At 47.2% G+C, this 15,070-nt stretch overlaps 2 protein-coding genes across 2 annotated transcripts in view; one reads left to right on the top strand and one right to left on the bottom strand.

The window, feature by feature from the left end:
- Nucleotides 1-4,247, bottom strand: part of OXSR1 (oxidative stress responsive kinase 1) — a 78,483-nt gene extending 74,236 nt beyond the window's left edge. Inside the window, exon 1 of the mRNA XM_053410157.1 lies at nt 3,786-4,247. Within this exon, the coding sequence (XP_053266132.1) occupies nt 3,786-3,858 (73 nt within the window). The 5' untranslated portion in view covers nt 3,859-4,247. The remainder of the gene's footprint in view (nt 1-3,785) is intronic.
- Nucleotides 1-15,070, top strand: part of XIRP1 (xin actin binding repeat containing 1) — a 291,979-nt gene that overhangs the window by 202,698 nt on the left and 74,211 nt on the right. The window lies entirely within an intron of this gene.

Raw genomic sequence — 15,070 nt, 5'->3', positions numbered from 1 at the left:
GGAATTATTACTCTGGGGGGTTATTGCCCTGACCTATCTCAGTTATGCCATGGGGTTCAACAGGGCTCCATTTTATCCCCCGGGCTATCTAACACCTACCTGAAACCACTGGGAGAGGTCACCGAGGGGTGGGGGCTGGTGTGTCACCAATATGCGGGTGACACCCAGCTCTATATCTCCTTTTCATCTAATCCAGGTAACTCAGTGGGTGTTCTGAACCACAGCTTTGGCATGGAAATGGAATGAATGACAGCCAGTGAATGGAGCCTCAATCCCGGGCAAGGCAGAGGAGCTGTTAGTGCAGCCTTTGCCAAGTTGATCTCAAGAAGCGGAACTAGTGGGTGGTTCATCTGCTCATTTAATGGTTAGCATTCTGCTCTATATATCCAAAGGAGGAGGCTTGACAACCGGGGGTGCTATGAGATTCAGCACAGTCACTTTCATCAGCTTTGGCAGACAGGCCAACTACAGCTTTAGTTGGGCAGAGATAGCCTTACAATGGTTAATGAGGTTCTGGTAACCTCCTAGCGGGCTTATTACAGCAACACAGTGATATGCATGGGGCTGCCTTTGAAAATGGTCTGGAAACTTCACAGACCTAGAGTGTGGGGCACCAGAGTTATCGTAACTGGGGCTGGCAGGTATGATCACATCACACCAGTCTCCGTGACCTGCACTGGCTTCCAGTCAGGGATATGGGATGGAAAAACCTCCCGGGGGGAATTCCATCTTATACGTTCATTTGTAACAAAGAAGAGATGCCAACTGCAAGTAAAAAAATTAGGCAAGCAGGGCCGTTTCAGAAAAGTTCGGCTTTTTAAAACAACGCGAGTGGAACGAACACGCTGAATCAGATCACTCTTGTGGGCATTGTAACATTTTCCAATGCAAACTGAAAACGTTGATAAAAATTCACAGGAGAATTTTACAATTCACAGCTTTCTGGAAAATCCACACCCCTGGTTTCAAAGCCCAATTCAAAGCACCCTTAAAGCCCCCAATAGCTTGTGACTAGCTTGGATCACTTCCAGTCAGGTATCCCTCTCTAGCACTTAAGAATAGATCTCCAGCAGAGGTGCTTCTCCAGGTTTCTGTCCTAATGAGTCAAGGTGAGAGGTCACCAGGAGGAGGGCCTTTTGCAGTGTTGGCACCCCAGTTGCATGTTATTTTTCTTAGAGAGGCTCATCCGATGCTTCTGTTATGGTCTTTCCAGTGCCAACTAAACATCTGGTTTTTTAAAAAAACAACCATAAATTTTAATTATATAGTTTTGAGGAGGGGACATTTCAGTCATTGGCACTAATCCATGCTGGGTTTCAGGATGCTTTTATATATATTTTAGATTGCTTTGTGTCCAATCACTTTTTTAGACTGACTTTGCTGATTTTGATAAAACCAGAGGACTTGGTTGATGAGCAGTAGAGAGGTGTCACAAATACATAGCAAACTTCCTTGGTCTTGGGACTAAGGCTTCCTTTAGCTTTGGGCACCAACTCTATGGACCCACCACCCATTCCAAGGTCACAAACACTGATGTCCTCCCAATGAACTCACACCCCAAGGCGGGGAAGAAGAGTCACCACACAAGAGTAGGTGTCAGGATGAAGGGCGACAAACACTGTATCAGCAATACATTATAAATTTGCAAGGCTGCACCAACACTAAAATGCTTACTTTGCAAGCCCACAATGACTTCCACAATGCAACAGACCCTCAAATCTCCCAGCAGCTAACACCTCCTCAAGAGTTTTGACCTCTTCCTGAGCTTTACAGATGCACCTCCGAGCGCTGAAATGCGAGAGCGTCTGTTACAGCAAACTAAAGAGGCAAAGAGGAAATATAATAAATGTAAATTCTATTGTGCACCCTGTATTTCCACAGCTCTAGCAAGAGAAAGTTTGACGGAGAGCAAGGATCCAGTTACAAAAACCTTAAATGATAGCAGAGCCACACCCCCAGAGCTTTCAACCCACAGGTATTCAAACCACCTCATCCCTCAAGCATCATTAACAGGGAGAGTAGCTGCAGGCCTACAGATACCTACAACCCAGTACAAAGTCGCAACACACCATTCCCCTGGGAGAAGACGGAGATCCCACGAAAGCCTACAGCGCTAACGACAACAGATATCATCTGTAGAGCTTTGTACAGGAACACACACATGCAGGAGTAGGCGTACTGAACTGGTAGCATGTAACTATAGCTGTGTGCCTGCAAAATAAGATCCAGGTCTTTTAATTGTGTACAAAATGGGGGGCATACAATTGTATTATGCATGAGAACACTCGACTCAAGTGCTCCTTCACCTCCAAATCAGGCACAGGTTTATTTATTACGTTCATATCCCACCTTTCCACCAAAGAACCCAAGGAGTCATATATGGTTCCGCTCTCCCCCTTTTATATTCACAACAACCCTGTGAGGTGGGTTAGGCTAAGAGATGGTGACTGGCCCAGGGTTAGCCAGTGAGCTTCAAGGCTGAGAAGGGATTTAAGCCCTGATCTCTCAGATCCACGGTAATCACTTCAGCACACTCCAAATTCCACAAAATCTCATACATCTACCACAGCCAAGCAGCTCAGGACACACATGTTCACGCATGCACAAACACCTTAGCCCCGACTTCGCATGAGAAAGCCTGACTCCCACCTAGCTAAGAAGCAGCAAGCTCTACAATATTTTGAAAAGCAAGAATGCCAATACAAAAGCTTTCCCCAGCTGACATGCACCATGAGCTCCCGGGAGACACACATGGTCCTCCAGATGAATGAAGAAAAGGCATCCAGAAAACTATTATTTCCGGAACTGGGTCACCCGCCAGCACCAAAGCACACGTGCGGCAGGCGCAACACATGCAAGGCCCCCACCTCCAAAGCACCACCCCCCAGCTCCAAGAAAGAGGCTTGCCTGTCACCACTAAGAGCTACCGGACACACATCCTCACGTATATACACAACCTGCACACGCCCGTAAGCACACAATGCCCACTCTGTCCTTTTCGTTGCATGAACATGACACATGCAATTCCCTACATTAATTTGGTTGTTTCCGGGCTGCAATCCAAAGCACTATTCACAACCCCTTTGACCTCAGCAAGACTTGCAACCAGAAAAGGACATTTAAGATAGGGGTCAAGGTATGCCATACATATATTTATACACACACACACGTATATATATATGTGTGTGTGTGTGTGTGTGTGTGTATACACACACATATACATATACACACATACCCATCACAGATATAATTTCCACTGCATATAAGGTGCCCACAATGCCTGGCTCAAAAGCGCTTCCTCCCCAGGGGCAAGAGGACTCCGTTTCACAAGGGAGGCCACCCTGTCGACACAAAACAGTCACTGTAAACCCATCTGGGCCCTTTGGCCCCAGATTTCAGGAAGAAGAGCGGAGCAGAGAAAGTGTCAGATGCCCTGACACAGACCTGGAGAGGCCAGCCCTTCCCAGACTCCCAAGTGCACACGCGAAAATGCCAGGCAGAGGCAGGCACACCCCCTTGCGCTCCTCTCCTCCAGCTGAAAGGCAGGATTATATGCTGCACACGGGAGTCCCAGCACACAGAGAAAGAGGGAGGAAAGCAACTCCTAGGCACACACACACACACACGGTGCAAAAGTGCAGCCCCCCTAGAAAATGCAAGATCCACCCTCCTCTTCCTTGCATTTTGGCCACGCCAGGCCTAGCTGGAGAGATCTGGGGAGGGAGCAGCACCCCCCCCCCGGCCTCCTCGCCCTTCCCACCCCCCAAGTGCCCGGCCCCACTCACCAATCACCTCCTGCAGCTCGTAATCATCTTTGTTGATGGACCAGGGCAGGGAGCTGGAGTCTTCAGCAGCCATGGCACCAGCAGCTGCTTCCCCCAGCACAGGCAAAAAGGAAAAAGGGAAGGCTGGCAGGCCTGGCCCCCCAAAAGGCAGGGAAGTGGGGAGAGAAGGGGGGAGGGAGAAGAAGGAGACCGGAGCCTGCCTTCGAGTTTTCCCACGCACAGCAGCCTGCCTCCTGCTCCCGCTTCCCTCCTCCTAACAGGGGCCAAACTTAGCCTGCTCTTCCCACCTGCCCATGCCCAGAAGCGCGCGGTGACGTCACCCCGCACGGCGCGCGTCTCCCGCACGAGGTGGGGAGGACGCCGACGCCATCTTGAGCGTGGCGTCCGCTTGAGTAGTCGCTTACAGTATATTATGAAACAAGGGCATGACTTCGGGTGGTGTGAGGTTTTTTTCCTAATATATATAAATATATGTATATACTCCACGAACGGGGCCACCGACTCCCGTTCTCCCGCCCGGCGCCGGGTTGTACCACGAGTGCGGAAAGGAGGCTAAGGCGATGGGCGCCGCACCCAAGATGGCGGAAGGCGCATTCTTCGTCTTCGCTCGTCTCGAACGAGCCGGGAAGGAACCACGCCCCTGTGGGGCTGGGCGGCGCTGATTGGTGAGTAGGCGAGGTGGGGATGGATACCCTGCCGGGCATTGGCTTGCTTGGGTGTCAGTCACGCTTTGTTCCCGCCTTTGTCCCTTGGCAGGACTTGGTTGCTGGGGAGGAGGACTGAGATGAGCAGGGGAGGGTTTGGCTTCATGTTGCCTTTTGCTGGGAAGGAGGAAGAGTTGAGCTGGGTTGGGTAGGAATGCAAAGCATCTGCCAAGCTAGGAACTGTAGCTCGGGAGTTCGCAGATTTTTGCTCAGTATTTCAAATGCTGCCACTTGGGCAAAGGTGTCTCTGAGCATGCACAGAGTGCTTTCCCCCTTTTTAAAAAAAATCTCTGTAAAAGGGAAGCCTGTTGAATGTGCATAGCTTCTCCCTGCGATTGGCAAACCTGTTGTATTGTAACCCTATTTTCTATCTCCTTTTCTCCATGCAAACTTCATAGTGTGTAGAAAATAATTTGCAAAGCTTTGAACAACGTCTGCCAAGACTTCCATTAAAAGTCTGACGTTTGGCACAAGCCTAGTTTTCAGGTGTTTCTTCATGCCAAGAGACCTGTTCAGATGAGCCAGCCATTTAAAAAATGATTATTATTGTATCGTTTTTCTGACACGTTATTATTTTCACTCGCAATATTTTGTTGTACGCTACTTTGGTATTTTATATCAGCTGCTTATAAATATTTGTTTAAATTAAAATAGAAATAAACAAGGCCCTAGTAGGGATTGTGCCATTTCTCAAAAAGACCAGTCTTAAAGCAGTATCATTGCACTTTACACAGTCATGGCTTTCCCTCCAAAGACTGCTGGGAAGTGTAGTTTGTTAAGGGTGCTGAGAATTTTTAGGAGAGCTTTGTTCCCCTCAAATAACTACATTTCCCAGGATTTGTGGGGGGGAAGCCAGGACTGTACAAGGTGATAGGATACATCTTTAAATGTACAGTGCAAATTAGGTCTAAGGGAGCGATGAAGACCTCCACTGTCCGTATGTATGATCTGGCCAGATTGTGAGGTTTAGCGTGCTGGTATTCCTATTTATTTTTGTACTTACTATAGTTATTTAGATAAATGTATAGGCTGCTTAGTCAGAAAACTCTCTTAAGTGTTGTACATAATAACATTATTCATGTCACAGCTCAGGACCCAAATATCTGCAAGATAACCTTTAAAGCCTGCCCTTGCTTTTAATTCAGCATAAGAGGCTTTCTTGGTGATCCCTAGGTAGGAGGAGATACATGATCCCCTTTGAGAAAAGTGCAGAGACAAGATCAGGCCTTCTCGGTGGTGGCTTCCCAATTATGGAATGCTCTCCCCAGTGAGATGTGCCTGGCACCATCACAGTCAACCTCTAGGTGCTGGGTGACTATGTTTCTATTTATCTATTAATCCATTTATCCTTTTTATGTTATTGCAGGATGAGCTATTATAGTTAATAATGTATTTTGAAATTTTGGTGGTTTTTTTTATTATAAGTCACTTTGAAACTATTTTATTTTTATTTTTTTGTAGTAAGCAAACAAATATACGTAACCAATAAAGGTGATGATGTACGTGCCCAGAGAAGGGCCTTTTCAGTGGTGGCTCCTTGCATATGGATATGGAAATCTCTCCTTACTGAGGTGTGTCTGGCTTCATCTCTTTATCGCTTCATGTGGTTGGTCAAGAGATGCTTATGGGGGAGGAGCAACTGCTGCTACTAGTAACTATCATTCAGTGAATAGTTGTGCATTTCTTAATGGGCTGTGCTATTATTGCGGATTTTATGTATTCTTGCCTGCTTGTTTTTCTTGCAAAGCACCCTGTGGCCGGTACAAAAGGTGGCATATACCGTATTTTTCGCTCTATAGGACGCACTTCCCCCCTTCAAAAATGAAGGGGAAATGTGTGTGCGTCCTGTGGAGCGAAGAAGCCATAGCCGCGCGTCACCTCTCCAGCCGGGAGAGCGTGTGCAGGGCTAAAGAAGCCCCCGCGACCCTCTCCCGGTTGGAGAGGTGACGCACGGCTATAGAGGCTCCTGCCATAGTCGCGCGTCACCTCTCCAGCCGGGAGAGCGCGCGCGGGGCTAAAGAAGCCCCCCGCGACCCTCTCCCGGCTGGAGAGGTGACCCGCGGCTGTGGCAGGAGCCTCTATAGCCGCGCGTCACATCTCCATCCGGAGAGCGTGCGCGGGGCTAAAGAAGCCGTAGCCCCGCGACCCTCTCCCAGCTGGAGAGGTGACGCGCGACTATGGCAACAGCCTCTCCGCTGCGCGCCTTTCCGCTTCTCCCCAACCTGCTCTTTTGGGGAAATTCTCCCCCTCTCTGTGCAACGCCTCCTGCCTCTTCGCGGAAGGGGCGCTGGGCAGAAAGGGGGAGATTTCCCCCCCCTTGTTTCCCCCCCTCTAAAACAAGGTGCGTCCTATTGTCCGGTGCGTCCAATGGTGCGAAAAATATGGTAAATCATCTAAATAAATAAATCACTCTGTACCTGGGCAGACAAGAAGTAGATCTGGATCTACTGGTATCTTTGGGTGATCCGCAGTAGGTAGGCAAGGATTTTTGACTCACAATAGCTTAGCAATAGCACAGAAAAACCCAACACATTCTCTGACTCGGCATGCTTTGCCGTAATGTCTCACTTATGCCTCACTTTTTCCTCACCTGTAAAATATTTGTATTGTCTTTGCCCACATATTTTGGGCAGACTCCTGGCCAACTTTAGGGTTTTATGTTAGGATCCCTGAACTGTAGTAACGCCAGTGTGTGTGTTTATACTGTATACAAATATATTGATATATTGCAATACTCACCCCTTTTCATAAAACAATCTAAAACTATTACAAAAAAACCCCCAGCAGTTTAAAAAGACCATTAAGGCATTGCCTGCCTCATAAACTAAAAGCCTTCTAGATTGAAAAGGTATTTAACAATGTCTCAACAAATGAAACTGATTTGTAAAAATGTAACATGGGGGGGGAATACAAGAGAGAGACATTGTACACACTTGTGTATATCAATAAAATATTTAATTTTTTAAAAAAGCTAAAAAGAAAAAATAATAATGTGAGGAAGGTGGCACATTTCATGAGGCAAGGTATACCTGCATAGGTAGCATATTCCAATGTATTTTTTAAAAATACACATATGACGCCTACTACCCCAGTCTTGATATAAGAGGAGCCCTGTTGGATTAGCATCCTGTTCTCACAGTGGACAACCAGATTCCTACGGGTGTAGAAGAGTATAAACAACGGCAGTTGTAAAATCCCCACACCAAATAAACAGATAAAAAAAATAAACAAAACGGATAGCCCAGTCCATCCATTGAGCCATCGTTTTTTGCATCTTGCTCTGCCTCCCCACCCTAAGTGACCATTTTGTGTCTGGTTCCTCTTGAGGGGGGGGGGACTTCATAAAATTCAGAGTAGACCCGGCTAGACTAAAGTGGGCTTGCTCCTGCTAGGCCAGCTATCAAGGCAACCTGGTAAAGGTACAGGGACCCCTGACCAAAATCTTCCAGTCGCGGCCGACTCTGGGGTTGCGGCGCTCATCTCGCTTTATTGGCCAAGGGAGCCGGCGTACAGCTTCCGGGTCATGTGGCTAGAATGACTAAGCTGCTTCTGGCGAACCAGAGCAGCGCACAAAAACGCCGTTTACCTTCCTGCCAGAGCGGTACCTATTTATCTACTTGCACTTTGACATGCTTTCGAACTGCTAGGTTGGCAGGAGCAGGGACCGAGCAACAGGAGCTCACCCCATTGCGGGGATTCGAACCACCGACCTTCTGATCGGCAAGTCCTAGGCTCTGTGGTTTAACCCACAGCGCCACCACAAGGCAACCTGCTCTGCCTTAAATACCCCTGTTCTTGCAAATGTTATCGCAAATGGCCCTAAATTGTTTCTTAATGACCCTAGATTGGCCAGGTTGGGGGTTTGTGGGTTGTTGTTTTTTGTATTGTCTCTGCAGCTTGTATTTGTCCCTTCACATCCCACATAATCAAAATCCTACCATTTATGAATTTCTAGGATTTAGGGGAGTCCCCCCCAAAAAAAACCCCTATAACAATACAAACACAATAGAAGTATGAACGGTCCTTAAGAAAGAGCCTAGTAATCATTGCTGGGTTGCAAGAGTCCCAGGCAACCAAACCTGATCTGTCCTGCTTGCATTTGTTTCAAGACTTGCGATTGTTTATGTCACACCAGCATAGCTGGAAAGACCAGCTAGTCTGGCAGAGAGGACCAGTTACCACTGGTTTTGAGTTATCACTGGCTGGAAAGCAAATACTGTTTTCTTGGTTCTTTCTCCCTGTTTCCCTCAGTCTCAAATGTTTTTTCCTCTCTCTATTAGTTATAGAAATAGTTGGATTCACCTTCAGGTAGTCGGAGAGTCTTTGGGGGCCTCCAGACTGCATTTTTCAGGAGGGAGTTGAGCACGTATCTGAATTTTAGGTATGCGTAGTTAAAGCTCTCTCTTTCATCCTAGCACAGCAGATTTTTAAAAACCAACAACATTTTGAGGTTTGGAAAATAACAGGGAAATGCATTGAAAAGTGTAGGGCGGGTGGAAAACAGCAAGACGTGTAAAACAGCCTACAGACAAATCCAGATGAAGGCTCGTTGTCACATAACCTTCCTGCGAACAAATCAGGACAAATGCTAAAAACAACAACCCACCGGACATAGCTGAACTGTCTCTTGGTGGAAACAAATCAGGAAAAATGCTGAATAAATAGGTTATCTGGGGGAGATCGGAACGGCAATCCACTGTGAGAAGACACCTACAGAAATAAGTTGCCTCACCATATTTTATTGAGGATAAAAATGGGGAGATAACATGGGACCCTGAATTCTAGAGGACAGGTGCAATTCACCATAATAAAATAAATAGCAGACCTCGGATTCAAGAACCTTCAGTGTGGAAAAGGAGAAGTGGAAAGAAACCACCATATGTATGTGTAGTCGCACCCTGGCACTCACGTTACTTAATCTGCTTGCATGATTGTTTGTGTGTGGCATGCTAGTTCCGCTTGCTTCCCAACCGGAAATGTGCTGGATTGTCCACAATTTTATCCTTTGGGCCAGTTTCCAGAACTGGAAGGTGAAACGGTTTGAGAAATGCCAACGCAGCAGAGCGGTTCTTGCAAGTTGTGTGCATGTGTGAGTACTACACCGAAACGTGTGATGTGTTTGCAGCATTTGTAGGGCGATGTTGCACTTGAAAGCCCTGGGCACACTGTGCTTTGTGAACACACATCTGCCTCATACAGCGATTGGTTTTGCTTTGCATTTGGGGGTTTAGTTTGCACTTAAGGGTTTCAGTTTTTTTATGTGCTGTGTTGATATGCTTGTTTGCCTTTTACTCGTCGGCTGACAGGGCTATTTTGAATTGTTTGTATTTTGCTCGCACGCCGATATGTTTAATGTTTGTTTTATAATGTATCATCCATCACCAAGAGCAGTGATGGGGGAGCCTGTGGCTCTCCCAGACGCCACCGCCATCAGCGTTGTTGGTGACCAGAGATGATGGGAATTGTAGTCCAGCAATGAAGGCCTGAAGGGTCCCCACCTCGTCACATGAGGCAACTGCCCCAATAGAACTACTAAGTAAAATATGAAGCAGTGGCTGGTACCATTTTCCAGGGCGCATTATTCTGAGACACTGCTTGTGTGCTCATCAGTCTCCATGCCTTGAGCGTGCAAGTGAACAGGACCAGATTGCTCTTCTCCCCTGTGCCCCATGCTCCTAGGATCACTGACCACATGAAGAAGAAGAAGCTACTCTAGATGGTATTTTCCCTCCTCGGATAACCCTTAAAGTTTCTGGAACACGCTCAGGATTTGAACTTAGCAACCTTCAGTTTGTGGGCTTAAGGCGCTGGCTGTGGCAGCCACTCTTTCCCCAGTGAACAATGCCTGCCCTGTTATTCCGCTCACACAAAAAGAGCAAGCGGCTTTTGGCAAGCGGGACGCCTGACCTTGTCGCTGGGCCTCCTGGTTTCCATTGAAGAGGACATTTACAGGCTTGTTAAACAAGAGGGCTCCATCTCCATTCGCAGCCCAATGAATCCTGCAAGGAGCTGGTGGACTCTGGGGTTTTTTTGTTTTGCTTCCCACCCCGCTCTGTGCTTAATGAAACAGTAAAACACACTCTATAAAGCCCCACCTCAGTGTTCGGAGCAGAGTCTTTGAGTTCCCCTTTGACTCTCGATGGGGTTTTGCTCAGCCATCGGCTCGCAGGGCAAGGCTTCCAAAACGGGAGCCAACGCTGAACATAATCTCTGCCAAGGAGCTTTCCTGCACCAATTATTCTCTGTAATGCCGAGCCCTTCAGGCCGACTGCTCTGTTAGCCTGCCAGGTTATTTCCCCATTCATTTCTCGCAGGCCTTTCCTAACACCACGTAACCCCACAGCCCCCAAATGCATAATGCACACCGGCTGTTATGAATGAAGACTGTATTTTATTAGTGTGTGCTTTTATCCTGAACGTTGGCACTTTTTTATTTTCAAGGAAGAGAGCAGCAGCGGCAGCAACTCTGCCAATGTCCATGCCTGAGTAAAGGTCTGGTGCCAATTGCAACCCTGGCACTTCTTGTACCTATAGAAGCATAGAATTTGAGAATAGGAAGGGATCCTAAGGATCATCTTCTAGTCCAACCCCTTTCCAGGCAGGAAAATGCAGCTGTCCCATGCAGGGATCGAACCTGCAACCTTGGTATTGTCAGCACCATACTCTAACCAACTGTGTGATCTCCTGGTTGCCACTGTTTGGTGGTAGAGCATCTGTTTGTAGGCAGAATGTTCCATTCAGTTCCCAGGATGCCAAAAATACTGAGCTGGAGGGACCCAAGTGTGTGTGTGTGTGTGTGTGCATGCGTGTGCGTGTGGCAGCTGTCATGGACTAGCTGGACACAGAGGAATGGTAGGAGGCAATTGGTGAACCCCCAAGGGAAGAAGGCTCAGAGCCCAGGGAGTGGTGGTGGGACAATGAGAGGTCATCGAGAGCAGACTGGGAGGAGGTGGTGCCAGAAGATGAAGAGGTAACGGGCCTTAGTGAGCGGAGAGAGTCTGTGGTAGAGAGAAGTTCAGAATCGGAAGCAGGAGAGGAGGAAGGCCAAGAGGCAGAGATGATTCAGGCGGCAGAAGAAGCAAGGGTGTCTCCCCCACCTGCTGCAACAAAATCCCTTCCCTCCTCATTTCGCAGGACCAGGAGAGGTATGAAGTAGTAGGAGCAAAGGCAGGCATAGTCTCAGATTGCTTGGAAAAGACTCACAAGACAAGGAGGCTTAGGAAAGTTAGGGACCTTCAGTCTCTACAACGTCTTCATGGGGCACGATCTACCAAGAAGAGTTGCTGTGCTCATTAGACCTGGCACACCTGTGTAGAGATCCTGTTTCTTCTAATAAAGAGTTTGCTTCGCTTATTCTGTGGTTTGTTGCTGGGTTGCTCCCAACAGTGCCAAAGAGAAAGGAGTCTCTGTCCTGACTTCTCCATTGGTTCTGTCCACAGCCCAGATATTTTTAAGCCACAGGCTGACAACTCTGAAGCTAGGGGAGCTTGGAAACCTAAATCCAGGTGGCTAACCTGTGCCCCCCCCCAAACTCCCATTAGCCCCAGCCAGCATCACCAATGGTCAGCGATGGCGGTGCTTGCAATTCCAGCTGCACCTGGAAGGTCATATTGTAGGCCCCCAACTCTCCGGATCTAAATAAAGGAGACTATTTTCTGGATGGTGGGACAACATCCCTGAGAGATTAGCAAAAAAAAAACAAAACCCAAGCTTCTCCTTGACCTCTGGCTGATCTTCAGCCTTCCCCACGGGAGTAGCGATCTCGCTTTCATCTCATCAATTCATAGGGGTTGGTTGGAGGGTCTCCTCTCTTAGTGCCTTCTCAGCAAATTTGCACACTGCAAAAAGCTTTCTCCCCCCCCCTCCCCTCCTTATGATGTGGCTGTTGCTTAAAGGCCAAGGACAATGTCACTGAGCTGAGTGACGGCTGCTAAAAATAGGTGCATTTCTGTGTATAGAAAAACCGAGGAAGGATCAGAATCGAACACATGGGGGGAGGGGGGAGGGAGGGAGAGAGAGAGAAACCCGGTATGCAGGAGAGAAGCAGGAAATAAAGGCCAATAATTAAATTTGGGAGCATTGCCAGAAAAACGAAACAAAGTTGTGCCTGAGCGGTAGGATGGAGACTGTAGAACGTGTACAGTGGTACCTCTGGTTAAGAACTTAATTCGTCCTGGAGGTCCGTTCTTAACCTGAAACTGTTCTTAACCTGAGGTACCACTTTAGCTAATGGGGCCTCCTGCTGCTGCCGCCATGCGATTTCTGTTCTCATCCTGAAGCAAAGTTCTTAACCTGAGGTACTATTTCTGGGTTAGCAGAGTCTGTAACCTGAAGTGCCTGTAACCTGAAGCGTCTGTAACCCGAGGTACCACTGTATTTCATTAATGGCAACAAGGGAATTCTGACTGCATGGCCCTAGTGCCTTATTTCCCCCTCCAAAAGCCTTTATCGTATAATAAAAGATGGCAGCTTCTCACTTTAGCCCCGTTTCTGTCCCAGATGTTTTGGTCTGCAACAGGAGAGGAGACCCTCTGGGCCTAAGGATGTTGCTGGGCTACAACACCCATCATTCCTGACCAGTGGTCACGGTGGAAGGGGCTGATAGAAGTCACAGTCTAACAGCATTGGGAGAACTACAGGCTTCTCCCTGCCCCTGATTAAAATAGCTTTGGGAAATCGTTGTTTTGGCTTTTAAATCATATCTAGCGCCGTTATGGGTCAGTGATTGGTCTGATACTACTACTACTACTTTGTGATTTATTCATTTTTTTAAAAACTGCCTGAAAATTCCTCACCCTTTAACTTCACATTTCTCCTAACATGCAAGTTTGCCTAATATATTCAATTCTGCAACTTCCCCTCCTATAATGTATTTTTGTATTTTTTGTATATATTTTTTAATTTTTATTAAGTACGAATTAGAAAACATACATATTTACAACAAAAGAAAATACAAAAGAAAAAGCAAATACATATTTACAGTTATTTATACCTCTGTAAAATGCTATTCACAATAAAGGAGTGAAATGAAAGATATCAGAAAAAAACAAAGAAAAAATAAAGACGTAAAAGAAAAGAATCATAGGTGAAAATTTTTAAAAGTAGATAAGTATTCACTATACATAGCCGTTTCCATCTATATGCTATAATGTATTTTTGTATATTGCTACTAATACCTGCATTCTATGCATGCTTTATACTATAGCATACACATTTTTCTACACACTGCTCAGCCAGAGAATTGCATTGCTAAATTTTGGATAAATCTCAAAAGATGGCTGTCTTTCTCTTTGCATGTTGTTTTGGAAAGCACACATTAAGTCAGTTTGCCTTTAAACGCAAACTGAATTTATTTTTCCCCCTCCATCCTCACACTGCAGCCCCCTTTCAGGGCTGGGTGCAAAACTTACTCCCCCAGGCTGAGGATGGAACCAACCTCTGGATAGTTATGGAAGAGTTTCACAGCAGCTGAGGTTTCAAAACGAATGACTATATTAGGAAGAAAGGGATCTCGTCCTCCAATAAGGTCGAGGCTGCTCCTGATATATCCAAGAATGCGTACCTCTCGGCTATTGTAGTCAACGTTTATGCCTTTCTGAGCATGTTGTATGAGCATGCAGGCTACACCCAACTGGGCCTGGCTTTACCCCAAGAGAAGCAAGACGAAACAGCCAAATGATTAAGGCCCGTGTAATAAGAGATCGGCCAACATTTGCTATATGACAAAATGTTAAGCTTGTTATAAGAACAGCCCTGCAAGACCAGGCCAGTGGGCTATCTAGTCCAAGCATCCTGTGGCCAGTCAGATGCCTGTGGGAAGCCACATGCGTCAGGATTCGAACACAAGAGCCACTCTCTCCACCTGTTATTCCTAGCCAAAGGTGGTTTCAGAAGCATTCTGTCTCATTCCCTCATACCTACGGGACCGCCTCTCCTGGTATGCCCCACGGAGGACCTTAAGGTCCATAAATAGCAACACCCTAGATCAGGGGTCAGCAACCCGCAGCTCCGGAGCCGCATGTGGCTCTTTTACACCTTTGCCGCTGCTCCGGGGCGGATACTAGCGAGGGGAGGAGGCGCATTATGCGTCCCGACACTCCCCACTGTGGCGGGCGCTGTACTGGCTGTGACGTCGCATGGGGGCGGTGCGTGCGTTAGTCATGCACCGTCCCGACGTCACCTTCCCGCCCGCCTGCCCGCTACATTGTAAGGGGCATGTACCCTGGTCACTGCATTGAAAGAGGGCATGTACGCTGGACACTGTTTTGAAGGGGAGTGAAGAACACACACACACACACACACACACACACACACACACAAAGGTAACTTGTTAATTTAAGATTTATTTCTATGAGGAGGAGTAATTCTGAGGGGTCAAACAAAGAAATAATTTTTAAAAAGTGACAAAAAAGTTATTTTTATAATGACGAGTTTTGCGGCTCCCAGTTTTTTTTTCCTTCGGAAACGGGTCCAAGTGGCTCTTTTTGTCTTAAAGGTTGCAGACCCCTACCCTAGAGGTCCTGGACCCTAAGGAAGTTAGATTAGCCTCAACCAGAGCCAGGGCCTTTTCAACACTGGCTC

The sequence above is a fragment of the Podarcis raffonei genome, chromosome 12, assembly GCF_027172205.1.
Source record: "Podarcis raffonei isolate rPodRaf1 chromosome 12, rPodRaf1.pri, whole genome shotgun sequence".
Taxonomy (NCBI): domain Eukaryota; kingdom Metazoa; phylum Chordata; class Lepidosauria; order Squamata; family Lacertidae; genus Podarcis; species Podarcis raffonei.
Note: the sequence above shows the minus strand (reverse complement) of the source record. Positions and strands in the feature narration are given on the sequence as shown.